Source organism: Carlito syrichta, unplaced genomic scaffold (genome assembly GCF_000164805.1).
Source record: "Carlito syrichta isolate Samal-C Ts95f unplaced genomic scaffold, Tarsius_syrichta-2.0.1 Scaffold306834, whole genome shotgun sequence".
Lineage (NCBI taxonomy): Eukaryota > Metazoa > Chordata > Mammalia > Primates > Tarsiidae > Carlito > Carlito syrichta.
The window spans coordinates 251,219-268,201 of record NW_007250930.1 but is presented as its reverse complement, the minus strand read 5'-3'; the positions used below and the strand labels follow the sequence as shown (position 1 = coordinate 268,201).

The following is a 16,983-nucleotide window of genomic DNA, read 5'->3' as shown; positions in this document are numbered from 1 at the left end:
ATTAATAACTGTTCCTATACCTAAGAATAAAGGCTCTGCCTCCAAAAAGTAATGGAGTACAAAATCTCCACAGTATATCCAATAATTAACCAAAAGAAGTTCATTTGATAAAAGAAAAGTATGATACAATTAGATAATGACAATTACCTAAGTCAAAGGTAATTAGGACTAAGTCATAGGACTTAGGTAATTATTTTTTTGTTTAGTAAATAAAACATCAATGTGACAGCATTCATTTGAAATTAATTTTTTAAATCATTCTCATAAACTTATTTATACAAGATCATGTTATTGACTCTTCCAGTGAGCTTACAATACAATAGTTGGTACCTAACTGACCTATGGGGCTAAAAACAGTATGATGGAGACAAATGTCATATTTTACCATGACAGAGTAACTGTTACTGGACAAGTCCTGCCACCAAAAGTACTGTTAAACTGGACAAAATAGATTAAACAACTATTTTTAGACAGACAATAGGCGCAAGAGCTGTAATCCCCGAGAGATGGGAAACAAAGTAAGCCCCATGATTGTTTATTTTTGCCTGGCGGTGATTTCTTAACTGTGGGACAGTGAGGAAAATCTCAAAGCACAGTGATCTCATTGAACATAGATCAGAATTTGAGAAAGCAACGGCAGCTGGAATTCAAGGGAAAGAGATGTCTACAGGGGCCCCCTTGAGACTCCAACTAAATTCTAAGCTACACACAGGAGGCTGGAAGATGCTTCAGTTTCAACCATACAGAATGAAAAAGCTTTGCTAAACACTCAGGACATTTAATAAAGTCCCCAGAAAAGCCATGCCTTGAAACAGAGCTAAACTAGACCTAGAAAAAAAAGGACTTCACAGTCACTTTAATAAGAAGTCTATCCAAAAACAACTAGAATAAGTGAATTCAGCGAAGTTGAAAAACACTAGATCAATATACAAAAAAACAACTCCATTTCTATATACTAGCAATAAATGATCAGAAATTGAAATTTAAAAAATTCTATTTATAATAACATTAAAATATGAAGTATTTAGGAATTTCACATACAAAAAATGTGAAAAATCTATATACTGAAAGCTACAAATATATGGCTGCAAGAAATTAAAGACCTAACAAATGAAAAGATATATCCTATTTCATAGGTCAGAAGACCCAATACTGTTTAGACGTCAATTCCCTCCAAATTGATCTAACGATTCAACACAATTAAAATCTCAAGACTTTTGTGTATGTGTATATTGTAGAAACTGACACACTGATTCAAAAATTCATATGAAAATGTAAAGACCAATAATAGTGAAAATAACTTTGAAAAAGAATAAGCTGGAGGGCCAACACTCCCTGATTTTGAGACTCATTATAAAGCTACAATAATCAAGGCAGTGTGTATACTGGTGCAAAAATAGACAAATGGATCAATGGAATAAAGAGTCCAGAAATAAAAGTATATGTAGACAACCATATTTTTGATGCATGTTCAAAAGCAACGAGACAAAGAATAGTCTTTCAAAAAACAGTTATGAAACAATTTAATATCCATATGCAAAAAGTGAACTCAGGTTCATAACTGAGATCATGTATAAAAATTAACACAAAATGGACCACAGAGAAGGATAACAAAGAGGCATAAGGAAAGTTGATAAGTATGTTCACTATTTTGATTATAGTTATGATTTTACAGATTATATATGTCAATTTGTCAAACTGTACATTTTAAATATGTACACTATTTTTGTATGCCAATTATACTTGTACTTCCACAAGGCCGTTTTAAAAAAATAAATAGCATGTCTGGATTGAACTGCAGTAATGTATTTGGGGTGGTGGGACATCATGACTGAGCTTACTCTTGGGTGACTTAGGAAAAGTTATTTGCTCTATTACTTTTTTCTACATTTGATATTTTAAAATAAAAAAAGTACTGGGAAAATTGCAAACAACTTTTTTTTTACTAATACATTTGAAATTTTAGATGAAATGAACAAACTCTGAAGGGAAAAATTATCTAGAATGACATAAGAAATAAAAAATAGTATGTCCAATAGCTAGTAAAAAATTCAATTCACAATTAAAAACTTTCCTAACAGAAAATTCCAGATGCTATCTACCAGAGTAAATTGTATCAAACATTAGAAAAGGAAGTCAATCTGATGCAAATTCTTCCTGAGAACAGCAAAAATGTGAACACTCTCCAACCTACTGTATGAAATCAGTTGAACTTTGATATCAAAACCAGTCAAGGACATTAATAGAAAAGAAAAATACAGGGTAATCGCATTCATAAACAAAGATGCAAAAATCCTAAACTAAATATTAGAAAGCCAAATTTAAGAATTTATATAAAGAATAACACATTACAACCAAGTTGGGCTTATTCTAGAAATGTAAGGTTGGCTTAATATCTGAATGAGGAGAAAAATCAATAGATGCAGAAAAAAATATTTGATAAAATTCAATGTCTGTTCATAATTTCTAAAAACCCAAAACTCGGCAAATTAGGAATAGAAAGTCACTTTTTTACTTTGATAACTGAGTTAATACTTAGCAACAAAAAAAAAACTATAGAAAAAAAAATCTATAAGAAATGAGGTGGGGACCGGGTGTGGTGGCTCATGCCTGTAATCCCAGCACTTTGGGAGGCCAAGACAGGAATACTGCTTGGAGTTTGGGATCAGGAGTTTGAGACCAGACTGGACAACACAGCGAGATCTTGTCTCTACAAAAAAATTTTTAAAAATAGCCAAGTATGATGGTGTGTCCCTGTAGTCCCAGGTACTTGGGAGACTGAGGAGGGATTGCCTGAGCCCAGGAGGTCAAGGCCTCAATGAGCTGTGATCATGCCACTGAACTCCAGCCTGGGAAACAGAGTGAGACCTTGACTCAAAAATTAAAAAAAAAAAAAAAAAAAAAAAAGAATGAGAGAAAGAAAAAGAAACCAGGTGGGAAGAACATTCTTCTCCAGATATCAAGACAGTCTAAAACTACAGCAATTATGGTTTGATGTTAGCACAAGTATAGACAAGCTGACCAATGTAAAAAATAGGTGTCTTTACAAAAGCCTAAATGGGTGCTTGATTTGTGATAAAGGAGGCAAAGCAATGCATAGCAGTGGAGAAAAGTTCAAAACCAACTGGATATCCATGTAGAAAAAAATGGACTGCTGACACAATGTGAAAAGCAAAGCAATAAAAGCTTCCAGAGCCGGGCTCGGTGGCTCAGCCTGTAATCCCGCGCTGTGGGAGGCTGAGGTGAGTGGATTGCCTGAGCCCGTGGGTTCGAGACCCGCCTGGGCAACTTGGCGAGACCTCATCTCTACAATAAATCAAAAACTTGCTGGACGTGGTAGCGCGCATCTGTAGTTCCAGCTACTTGGAAGACTGAGGCGGAAGGATCGCCGGAGCCCAGCAGGTCGAGGCTGCGGTGGCCGGGAGCGCCCACTGCACTCCAGTCTGGGTGACAGAGTGAGACTCCAACTCAAAAAAACAAAAAACAAAAATCTTCCATAGAAAAATATCTTCATGCTTTTTGCAGTAAGAACAGTTTTCTTAAACAGGATACCAAAAGGACTAACCATAAAGGAAAAGACTTGATAAGCTGGACTAAACTAAGACTCTGTTTTTCAAAAGACAATTAAGAGAGGAAAAAAAGCAAGCCACAAAGTAGAAGAAAAGATCTGCAATACACATAACCAAAAGAAGAGCACATATTCAGAGTATATAAAGAACTCATACAAATCAGTAAGAAAAGGACAACTCAACTGGGAAAGAAGGAAAAAAAAAAACAAAAAACAGGCAAGAGACCTGAACAGACACTACACAAAAGAAGACAGCTAATGGAGCTAAAAACACAGGATAAAGTATTGAATCTCATTAGTAGTTAAATTAAAACCACATGTAATACCACTGCACACTCACCAAAATGGTCAAAATTAAAAACACTGTTAATACCAGGGATTGCTAAAGATGTGGAGCAAGTAGAACTCTTACACGTTGTTAGTGGAAATGCAAATTATATAACCACTTTCAAAACTGTCTGATAATGTCCAGTACAGTTAAATATACACCTACTCAAAAACCTAGGGTCTTATTTATGACATATATGTACACTTGATCTATATTCCACTTGGGTTAATACCCAAGAGAAATGAGTACATGTGTCTACCAAAAGACATATAAAATATATACATAGCACTTTATTCATAAAGCCCCAGATGGAAGCAACCTAAATGTCTATCAACAAAAGAGGAAAAGAGAGAGAGAGAGAGAGAGAGAGAGAGAGAGTGTGTGTGTGTGTGTGTGTGTGTGTGTGTGTGTGTGTAGTGATATTTTACACGGTGGCATACTACACAGTTATAAAAAAAAGTTCAAAATACTCTGATACATGTAACATGGATGAATCTCATGTATATAATAAGGGGAAAATTTAGACACAATAGGGTACATACTGCTTAATTCCAATTTATACAAAGTTCAAAAACAGGCAAAACTATACCTTAGTTTTGGAACTATCACCATAGTATTGGGTTAGTCGTTATCTTTGGAAAAGAAGGATGGGATAGTGATTGAGATTGGACACAAGGGTGGTTTCTAGGAATTTTCTATTTCTTGACTAGGGTGGTAGCTAGCTGCACAGATGTTTGCCTTGTGATAATTCATTGAGTTATAAATTTATTATTCACTTTTGTGTAATATTTTATAATTTTAAAAAGTCTAAATACAAACAGCACCTTAAGAAGATTGACACCCAGCTATATACTAGCCCTACTATATCATGTACCTTACTGGTTTAAATCACAATTTGAGACCCAATTCACCCTTCAGTTTCTTCCAGGATGAGTCTCTGAAATGTGGGCTGCCAATCACCATACAATCCAAGAACAGCCACTCCCGTTAGACACATCAGCTGCATCCATTTGAGAAGAACCAGTAACATCCTGTCTCAGGACTAAGGGGCAGTAGTGTTTAGAACAGAGGATTAGCATGAGATTCTGTGTTTCTTTTACACATCCTGCGCCACAGTAAGGAACAGGAGGGAGAGAAAAAACTATTTCCATTACAGAAGTTAGGCCTTCCCAAAAGCTTGGCCCACATCTAGCCTGGGAAGCTAGGGCCCTAGTGTCCTGAGCTCAGTGGGGAAAAAATGAGTACACTGAAGTTGTGTGTCCTCAGAGACACAGCACAGTACTGGAAACTTAGTATCTAGACATGGATGAGAAAAGAACAGCCGAAGGCAGGAAGATGCTTGACCTTTCCTGGGACTTATCTGCAGTCATCTGCTCTGAGAATGCCTCTATTGTCTGCCATATTTATCCATACACTGTGTTATTCTACATACCATATATCACACCAGAACTACACGTGAGCACCAAAAGAGACATGATTTCAGCCCCATTGCTTAAGGGGTCAAGACTCAAAAATACAGTTTGTAAATAGTAGAAAATGCCATTTAAGAATAACAGAGCATATAATGATAGCGATGGGATATGTTTTGCACTTTGTTGTTTGTTTTGCACTTTGTATCTACTAAGCCAGAGACACATTTTCTTCAGCTATTTGAAACAACAGTTAAAAATAGTATTTGTCTAGGTAGGACAAAATGACTTACTCAGCCTGTAATCCCAGCACTTTGGGAGACTGAGGTGAGTGGACTGCCTGAGTCTGTGGGTTCGAGACCAGCCTGGGTGACTTGGTGAGACCTTGTCTCTACAATAAATCAAAAATTAGCCGGGCATGGTAGCACATGCCTGTAGTTCCAACTACTCGGAAGGCTGAGGCAGAAGGATCACTGGAGACAGCAGGTTGAGGCTGCTGTGGCCATGAGCGTGCCACTGCACTCCAGCTTGGGCAACAGAGTGAGACTACAACTCAAAAACAAACAAACAAAAAAGAACATTCATCTGCCATTAACTGCATACTGCTTTAGTTACTTTATCTAAAAATCAGTTGACCTTGACAGGTCAATGAAGTACTGTGTTTTTGGTTGTTATAATGACAGGGGGTGGGAGTGGGGCAGGGAAGCATCTGCAGGACAATCAGGGATGCTAGAGATGTCCTGGGACTGGTAGGATTGTGGAAAACAATGAAGAAATGCTTTGTGTACTGCCTGACTTCTGGATGGCTGCCTGATAGTCATGTAGGTCTGAAGCCTGCTGAAGCCTGTTTATAACTACCTGTGGCTAGAACTTAACTACATTGTACAATCAAACACAAAGTATTTTTCGCTCAGTTTTACAGACACTGAATTTGCCAGTACTGAGTTATTAATACAACACATTTCCTCTATCAGTTTACATTTGAACTTGTGGCATTCACAGTGATTTATGTATAAGTGTGAACATCTGACTACTTCATTATGACTTTTAGTGGGGTCATATTCATGCATTTACATGTTAACACCTATTTTATTTTATTATAAATTGCTTTTATTTCTTCTTTCTATTCCATTTACTGCATTATATTGATTTTTTAAAAAAAAAATGTAGGAAGGCTGGAGTATCTTTACATTTTATATAAGATAGTAAAGAAAGCATTATAAAATATTGGCCGTAGGTCTCAGTATTAGGTCACAGAGGGTTGAAAACATAAGTCGAAGTTCTCCTTTAGACAATAAGTTCTTTAAAAAAAAAAAAAAAGCAGGCGTTTACTAAGACAGAAAAGCTCCTAGAGCAGGAGGGGACCTGAAAGAGGGTTGCCGCAACAATAAGTTCTTAAAGACACAAGCTAAGTCTTACACTTATTTATCTTCCCCTTGGTACCTGCCATAGCAACTTAGACAGTTGATAAAGATTTTCTGATTAACTGAAAGCACACAGCAATCATGCCAGTCAGCAAAATTCTCTGAACTCTCATTTTCTGGGACTACAAATACTATCCAACAGAAGCACTCCTATTAACAGCCTGAAGAAAGTCACTGAGTTTCTCTAAGTAACTTATTACAGCATTGTAATGAGATGATGTTAGCAGACTGAGCTATCTGAAAAGGAAATAAGGCTACAAATGACCATATTCCGAGTAGTTTTTTAAAATTCCAAAATGCTGAAAGGCAGGAAGAAAGGATATGTTTAAGTATTTTTATCACCCCGGTCCTAGTATCCCCTAATCAATGAATTGCACTGTCATGTAACCAACTTTAAAACCCAAAAACCGAGGTCATGGTACAACTTCCTTACTATCCCCAGGCAATCAATCAATAATCAAAAGTCTCACCAACTTTACTTCTGAACCATTATTCTAATCTCTGCCAGGACTATCATAAGAGCCTCATGACTTGCCTATAGACTTCCATATTCATTATCTTCCAATCAGTCCTCATAATAACACTGTGAGATAGGTATCATAATCATAATTTTGGAGATAAAAAAACTGAAACATAGAGATAAGTAAAATTTCAAATGTACACAGCTAGAAAAGGGCAGAGCTAGAAACTAAACCCAGGTTTGCTTACCCTAATGCTCTTTATACATCACCAAGCTGCATCCCATCCTAAATTGTATGACCTTGGGATCATTATTCTGATTATCAATTATTCTCCTTGTTAACGCTTAGGCAAATGGAGATAGAGACATAAGAGACTTAATTATATACATATGAGAGTATACCTTCATATACTCTGGAAATGTCTGGTATCCTTCTATTGCCCAATGTCTCTTTAATCTTTTTTTTTTTTAGAAAGCAAGATTTATTGAGAGGACAGAAAAGCTCCCACAGTGGGAGAGGACCTGACCCAAGGGGCTGCCCTCTTTAATCTTAAAAACCTTCTGGTTGATGGTTATAGCTGAGTGTCCAGTAAGTGAGGGTCTGCAATTATTTGCTAATAATAACAATAATTCCAATAATAATTCAACATCTATTTTTGAAAAGATTTGAAATATATCAGTGATTTTTCTTTTCATTATGTTTCTTGATTAATCAAGCAAGATACTAAGCTACATATAAACATTAACAGAATAAATGAAGCTATTACGAACAAGAAAAAGGTTGGTCTCACTATTGGGGCAATATGTAATATATAATAAGGATATTCAACACAAAAATATAGGAGGCTAGATGCTGGACTGACTACAACTACATTAAGAGAAAGAACATTAAGCAGAAGAAAAAAATAGAAAATCTACAAATAATTCACAATTGGTGACATATTAATACAAGTGAACTGACTTATAAAACTGCAACTGCTGCATTATAAATAGCATAAGCACTGTGCAAGTTGCTAGGAGACCATTTCATTTATCTATCCTTTCTTAAAGTAGTGAAGAAAAGAATGGTAGAAAAATTAAGGTGGATCCCAGTGAGTTCCACTTTTCTTACAGAAAAATAGCTTTTTCTCTCTGTCATCTTTTAATGTATTCTGAAAGCACAGAAATATGATTAATGTTAAAGTACTAAACCTGGGGCATTTATTTCAACAGCGGACAAGTAATTTTTTTTTTTTTTTTAATGGCAAGAAGGTAAAATCTAATAAGGGAATATCTCTGCTTTGTTTCTCATTTACTAGGGAAAATAACCTAAATCCTAGCTATAAATGTTTTTGGCAAGAGAGTTATTTGGAAGACTAATTCTGAACATTAAAAAATTAATTACAGGAAAAGAAGCAATCACAATAAATCTTTATTCATAAACTCATACCAAATAAACAACAGTGTGATAAATAATTTTTAATCTCCTTAACCTAAAGAAATGTACTGAGAACTAAAATCACGGATAATATCAGGTAAGAGATTTATTTTAAAACACTGCTTGCACAGAAACTTTCTCTAAATGTTCAAAAGAACTGCATTAGATGAACTTCATACCGTAAGGTTTTTCTTCTGTTACTTTCCCTGTAGAATCTAGTGTATCAGTAGCTTTCCCCAGTTCTCCAATGGCAATATACCTCTAGAGAAAGATAAACAAGGAAGGAAACAGGGTTACGAGGTAAAGAAAAAAATGTTATGCATATCTTAAAATATACAAAATTTTACTAATACTTCCAACCTGATACAAAATGAAGGCAAAAATAACAGACTGCAATGGTTTTGTTTGCTTTTTATATGTGAGAAGCAATTGTATAAGCTGAGGAACATTCACAAACATCCCACAGTAGCCAACAAGAGAAAGAAAAGTTTGATTTTATTGATAATTATGACTATTGTTATTACAAACAAATTTTTTTGTAATTTATTTACTTATTATAGAGTTGTGGGGTACAGGTAAGTATTGACTACATAAGTAGGCTGCATGCAGGTGAAGTTTGGGCTTCTAACTGGCTCTCACTTCCCAAGTAGTGGGCCAGATCCTTTGTGTTGTCATGTGTCCCCAACAACAAACAAATTTCTAAAACTACTTTTATACTAGGCAGTGTGTTTTGTAGGGAAAATTTTTCAAATATATGCCTGAATAGAGAGAATGGTACACCAAATCCTGAAATGGTCATTACAAGATTCAATAATTTCCCCATACATCCAATTAAAATTAATTTTAAAATCAGCCAATTTATTACTTATTATATGAAATATAAGAATCTTAATAACTAGACCGTGCATTTATTTATTTTAGTTTATTTTATTTTACTTTTTGAATTGGAGTCTCACTCTGTCGCCCAGACTGGAGTGCAGTGGCACGCTCCCAGCCACCGCAGCCTGGACCTGCTGGGCGCCAGTGATCCTTCCGCTTCAGCCTTCCGAGTAGCTAGAACTACAGGCACGTGCTACCACACCTGGCTAATTTTTGATTTATTGTAGAGATGAGGTCTCACCAAGTTGCCCATGCGGGTCTCAAACCCTCGGGCTTAGGCAATCCACTCACCTCACCTTCCAAAGTGCTGGGATTGAGCCACCGAGCCCGGCCTAGATCATGCATTTCAACAAAAGTTAAATATATAGAAAATGAGCAAAGCCAGTATAGCAGAGGTGGCACACAAAACTATTACATATATTTTCATAATAAAGATAAATTGATACTTAAGCTCTCTGAAAGGAAAAAAAGTCACTTCTAAGAACTGATCCTTATCCACAAGGGAAGAATGAGGTCATTCTTAGTTAACTGAGGACTGTCTTACTTTCCATCTTAGGACACACTTGCACATATTCTTTTCACTACTCTCTTTGGGTCAAATTGGATTTTTATTTTGAGCATAACATGGAGTAACAAACACTAGAATTATATTTCCCATTGAAAATAATCTGTACTTTAGTGAGCATTTTTAAAAGAGAAAGTTCAAAGCACTTTGCAGAAACATAAGCTTATTAATGACAAACTTGTTATACTAGTGAAGAGACCCAAAACAAAACTAAGAAAAATATTAAAACGTCAAAATCTCATAAACATGTAGCCATTTTATGGCAGTCTAGGAACCTGTGATGAAATCAGTTTCATATTATATAGCTCAGAATTTTTTTAAACAGAAACAATAGAGGACGTATGTTCCAATGCATTTAATTTTTAAAAGTTTTATAGGGATTGACAAATAAGTTTCTTGTAACTAAACATTCAGCCTCATCATCTGAGACGTCCCATTCATGCTTCTACATTGTGGAACAGTCAACCTTGATAGAACATACCACGGGGAGAGGCACAACAGGACAAGTGGTAAGAGAACAGGCTCAGAGTCAAACTGACTGGGTTTGAATTCTTACTCCACCACAATTGATAAAGTAGTTTAAGTCGGTCTTTCCTGCTGGAGTTTCACTTCCTTATCTTAAAATGCAGAAAACAGTAGTACATCATGGAAAGAAACAAAAAGTTTAGAGCAGGTGTGTCCACCTTTTGGCTTCCCTGGGCTCCATCAAGTAAAAAGGAATTGTCTTGGGCCACACATAAATTATGTCATATAGTTAGTGTACATACACAATAAAACTTCTTTTATTTAAAAAAAACTTTTATATAAAGTTTAGAAAAATGAGAACAATATAAAACTAGTGGAAAACCTAATCTATCAATGTCTGGTTCAATGGAAGTGGTCGCAATTCTTAGTGCATTCTCAAGGTGCTCATCAGAAATTTTTGTTCTTCATGTGCTTCATAAATGAAAACAGCTGCTCACAGATGTATGTGCTGCCAAAAAGTGATGTCATGAATAAGGTATGTCTGTGAACTTGAAAAACAGAACTACGCATGGGGTCACAAAGAAAATAAATGCTAAAAAACACATGATGTTAAAAGATTTTGTGGGACCGCATTACTAGCTATCCTGGGCCACATTCAGCCCATGGGCTGTGGGTCAGATATGCCTGGTTTAGAACAACAGTATCTGGCCCTGGTAAGCAACAGATAACAATATAATTATCATTATAATTTTTTTAAAAAAAGAAGATAAAGAATGTCTCACAGCAACAGAGGTTAGATTGATTCAGCTGATTACAGTGAATTCCCATAAGGAAAGAATCAAAATGCTCTTTATGATTTTTACTTTAAGAGTCTGTCTAGTTACATGAGGAAAAATACAGTGCAATCTTGGATATTGTGCCTTGAATGTATCTGCACCATTTCTGCTTTGTAACAAGTTTGAACTGGGAGCCTTAACATGTTTTCCATTGTTATGGGTATGCAATGCTCATTCAAGTCCCTGGACTCTGGTGTCCTGTGCCTTCCCTAGCCTTGAGCTCCTTCTCCTCTCTTAGAATCAAACTGTATTCATCTCTCAAAGCCACCCTGTTAATGCATTCCCAACTCCCAATACCTACCTCCACAGCATGGCTAAGAATAGGTGCTCAATGCAAATTTCGTATAGAATAAAGACCTATCAAATTCAATCATGTTTCCTAAGGACTAAGAATGTATAAAGTATTTTCCAAGGTGCTCCTGAGAGATACACAGATACATATAAGACAGTCCCCTCCCCCTAGGATATTAATTACAGTAAGTAATCAATAAAGGGTAAGGCATCAATAAAGACAACTACTGCAGAGGGGAATGGGTGTTATGGTAATAATAGACGTGTCTGGTTCATGCTACTGAGCTCTTATACCATACTGCTTAACATGTGATTACTATAGATGTTCACTGTTTTCTAAATTTATTTTAATGATCCTTACCTTCCCAAATTATAAATTCTGGTAGCTGGAATTTTGCACTGTTGCTCAACTGTGTTACTAGACAGCAACACAGTAGCAGCTTAATAAAAAGTTGTTAATAGAATTACACACATGCAGCCAGGTTTGGTGGCTCAGCCTGTAATCCCACGCCTTTGGGAGGCTGAGGTGAGTGGATTGCCTGAGCCTGTGGGTTCGTGACCCACCTGGGCAACTTGGCAAGACCTCATCTCTACAATAAATCAAAAAATTAGCCGGGCATGGTAGCTCACGCCTGTAGTTCCAGCTACTCGGAGGGCTGAGGCAGAAGGATCACCGGAGCCCAGCGGGTCGAGGCTGCGGTGGCCCGGAACTTGCCACTGCCCTCCAGCCTGGGCGACAGAGCAAGACTCCAACTCAAAAAAAAAAAAAAAAAAAAGAATGACACACATGCCAGAGCAAGTTCCTATGTGTGCGATTCTTCACATTCTACCATACAGTCTAAATACTCTGAACATCTACATTGTATCTGCTAAGTCTCAAACCACTCCAGGTTCTGCAATTATACTGTATCTAGCTACATGCTGGATTCTTTTTATGGGAGACAATATCTACACCAACGGTTCTCAAACATTTTAGTTTCAGAAGCTCTATATACACTTAAAATATATTGAGAAACCCTGGCACATTTTTAAAAATATAGTATATTTGCCAATATTTACTGTATTAGAAATTAAAGCTGAAAAATGTTTCAAACACGAACACTAATGTACACATTCCATCAGCACTCAGAGCAACGATGTCATTGCACATCTGGTAACCTGTGAAAAACTCTTTGTATCTGTGAGATTTCAAGTAAAAAAGGCGAAACTATTAAAATAGTTTTGATTTCAACAGACTCCCAGAAAGAGCTTCAGGAGTCCTTAAACCAACCACACCCTATAAGCCTATGATTTAAATAATAGCTGTTTCCTAGCCTTCTCTGGTCCTGGGATCTAGTAATTAACCTTCAATTTTATTCAGTTATCCACACACCGCTAAGAAAAACCCATTCAGACAGTTAAACTTCCAGCTAAAACAAAGTCTCATCACCAAAAAGTTATGGAACAGAAGAAAAAAGACATGGAAATGTATATATTCAACCTTACCATTTCACCTAATGGGGTCTAAAATACTTATTTTCACTGGCCTAAATTCTACACAGAGATTAAGTTTTAGAGTTGTTTCCTCCCCAAAATAGATACCCGGGAATTGTGAAATCTATTATTGTATTTGTTACAACATAATTCCACAACAAAACAAATGGAGGTCCTGTAGAAGATTCCGTTGACCTGTGCTCACTGGGACTCCCAGTTTCTCCCGTTATTATTCTACTCCTGTCTTTACTCATCTTTAAGCTCCTTGAAGCCCACAGCAGATATTAGCTAGACATCTCTAGGAGCAAATCAACTTCTGTACTCTCTTGGAGAAAGGATGATGTTTGTATGACACAAAGTGTACACAATTATTTTCAGGGATCTTAACTAAGCAACTTGTTTTTTGTTTTTGTTTTTTTTTTTTTGAGGTATGATTTTGAAAGCTTGTGATACAAAGTTTCACAAATCAACAACATCCACAACAAAAACAACAACAAAAGGATATCATTTTGAATGAGGAAGAACATTTTTTAAAAAACCTACCAAACCAAAAACATGTGGCTTTGAATGCCTCATTAAGAAGGAACAGGTCTTTACAGTTCATAAATATAAACCCTTCAAAATGTTCAATATAGTACTTATAAGATACATGAATATTAATATATAGAAAAGGTATAAATTGGACTAATCACTCTAGAAAACTCATTAGAAATGCTGAAATCTTGATGAGTTGGCTAAGTTTCATAGGAGTATTATTCAAGTCACACTTCAGTGTTCTCATGACTGGTTAACCTAAAAATGCTCCTCTGTTCTTGAAGAGAGTTACTATCTTTGGACTACATTCAGGGTGGGAAACTTTGTTTATCCCAAGGATAAGACTTGTTCAATTGCTGGAGGGGGATACAAAGCTGCTTTCTGAGGAAATACACTGGCTTTGCCTGTAGGTATCACTAAGGTTTCCCTCCACAGAGAAAAGGAAGTAGTCTTATGTCTAGATGATGCTAGTTAAGAGTCTTCACGTTTTCATAATAGGATATCAACACGTTCATCTTCTCATTTGATTTCTAAAGCATGTATAAAGTAATGAATTTTAATTAGCAATAGAGAAAACCAATAAAGATAGCACTCCAAAACCTCATCGAAGTCTGCTACTTCGAAGTACAACGTCTGCTAACCAGTTTTTGCCGAATGACTGACCCAAAGAAACTGTAACTTAGGGAAATTAGTTGAGACTACTGTCCTCCTCTAGGTAATCTATATTCTATACTTAGATCAACATAGGACAAAGAAACGTTAACCTAACCTCTCAGAATCATTTTACCTAAGTTACATTTTATGTAGATCCACATCTGTTATAAAACCATTTTTTGAGAACCACATCTATGTGTCATTCAATATCCCTTACTGTAAGAAATTTCTGACTTAAATGCCCAGAGAAACTGTCCCTTAAAGAACTGGCATACTTTTTCTCTCTGATAAGTGTCATATTTTGCCTACACCACCAGAAATCAGTTAGGAATGAAGAATATGAAGTTAACTGTACTTGAAATTTCTGACAGAACTTGCCTGGGTAAAATTAATTTCAAGTGTCTACAGAACATGTAGTTAGGAAGCTCCAAAAGGCCAGAAACTCAGGAGAGAGATTTGGAGATAGGTAATACTTGGGAATAGTAATAACAGTGTTTACTGAACAGTTTCTGTATACAGGCACTGTAGAGAACTTGTGTGCTTTTTACACACATTATACAAGGAATCTCAAAAGAACATACAATGAAAAAAAAAAGACTCAAAAGGCACACGATCTTTGGCAGGGCAAAACTTACTATAAGGCAGGAGAGGAATATAATGAAGAACAAAGGGGTGTGACATTTCTTAACTCATACCCTGATCAGAATGGGAGAAAATACAAGAAAAGTGGGTGGCCTGAATAGTGTCTGGCCTTCACAGATGGAAGCAAATAATCTGATAGCCTGAAGATTCTATTTAAAGGCCAGCATTGCACCTATTAATTGACAGTGGTCGTGTGAAGTAGCACTATGTTGAAAAGGATTCCAAGAATGTTTCTTGATTCAGCAGAAAAGAATGTTAGGCCATGTACAATTAGCAATGTCTCCAATTAGGACTGGTTAGTGAGGTAGCGTATATCATAATATGGCTGTAACAAGAACACTGAAAATCTGCCATCCTAGAATAAAATGTATCTGTTCTTGAGGTAACTCTACCCTACACATATTACAGTCCATTTTTTTTAGTTACACTGTGATACAAATAAAAATGTGTATGGAGGGGGCAGGGAGCACCTATCAGAAAAATTTTAACAATTTTTAACTACTTTGAATAAAAATGTAATCTTCAGCATACTTAAAGGTAAATTTTAAATGATGTAACTCTTTCAACAAGTGCATAATAAAAAATTAAAAGTGTAAGAAATACAGACAGCTAACCAGACAATGATGCCTATTTTGAAATATGAAACACTCAAAAACTAAGTTTCTGTAACAAGATGCACCCCGGATATTCTATTTACATTACAGTTACCTGAAGATGAGTGATTTCACTATACAACATTCAGCTTTCCCAGGTGAATAGCAAAATGGCTTGTGACAAAACTTACACCAGAGCCAATGATGTATTTACATTTTCAGTCATAATATTTCTGAAATTATCCCTGGAATTTACAAGTAAAATTGTTCAATAATAAATAGCATGTTGTGTGTGTTTGTAGTTTTGGGGAGAGGGATGAATAATGAATCATTTCAATGAACTCAACATATTTTATCTTGGAAAAAAATTCTAAATCCTTAATGCAAACATATCTCTCTTATTATTAGCATAAGAGTGACTTGTGCCAGGCTTGGTGGCTCAGCCTGTAATCCCGCGCCTTTGGGAGGCTGAGGTGAGTGGATTGCCTGAGCCCGCGGGTTCGAGACCTGCCTGGGCAGGCGAGACCTCATCTCCACAATAAATCAAAAAATCAGCCAGGCGTGGTAGTGCGCGCCTGTAATTCCGGCTACTTGGAAGGCTGAGGCGGAAGGATCGCCGGAGCCCAGCAGGTCGAGGCTGCGGTGGCTGGGAGCGGCCACTGCACTCCAGTCTGGGCGACAGAGTGAGACTCCAACTCAAAAAAAAAAAAAAAAAAAGTGACTTGTTTATTGTAAAGATTTTTTTTTAAACACCAGATAATATGAATAAAGAAAATAAAAATCATCCATAATCTCCTATTAAACACTGTTCATATCTTGGAATTAAAAAACAAATATTAAACAACTGGTAAAAACCTATATCAGACACAAATTTAAACTGTGTGTGTCAGTATTTAAGCACAATGTACAAGTTTACTGGAAAACTGTAAAATGCCTCCATTCTAGCACAGTTTTTGTATTCCGTGATTTTTTTCAGCACCAACATCTTGAGGATTACAGAGCAAGCCACACTGAAATTTTTCAGTTCCCTTCCAACTGAATGGCACAGATTTTTATGCCAGTTGATAACTAAAATGGGATATCACAGGCAGTCTGCTCTCTGGGGCTTATTATTTTTAAAAAAGGTTACTTAAACCTGTCACTTCAAATGTGGTCCACAGGACAGTATCTACAATGAGATAAGTTCAGAAAATGAGGTTGTTGAGAAATGTACTTACCAATTTTACATTACCATAACATTTTAATTATATTTTACCAAAGTCATCAGTCAGTCAGCAATGAGCTGAAAATTTTTTTAAATGGTCTTTGACAACCGGGCTAGGTGGCTCAGCCTGTAATCCCGCACCTTTGGGAAGCTGAGGTGAGTGGATTGCCTGAGGCCGTGGGTTCGAAACCCACCTGGGCAGGCGAGACCTCATCTCCACAATAAATCCAAAAAAAAAAAA

General features: G+C 36.3%; 1 protein-coding gene across 2 annotated transcripts in view; it reads right to left on the bottom strand.

The window, feature by feature from the left end:
* TRUB1 (TruB pseudouridine synthase family member 1) overlaps positions 1-16,983 on the bottom strand; it is a 40,936-nt gene that overhangs the window by 10,283 nt on the left and 13,670 nt on the right. For both annotated transcript variants that reach the window (XM_008063408.2, XM_021715189.1), the window contains one exon: positions 8,786-8,867. In XM_008063408.2, coding sequence (XP_008061599.1) covers positions 8,786-8,867 — 82 coding nt within the window. The remainder of the gene's footprint in view (positions 1-8,785; positions 8,868-16,983) is intronic.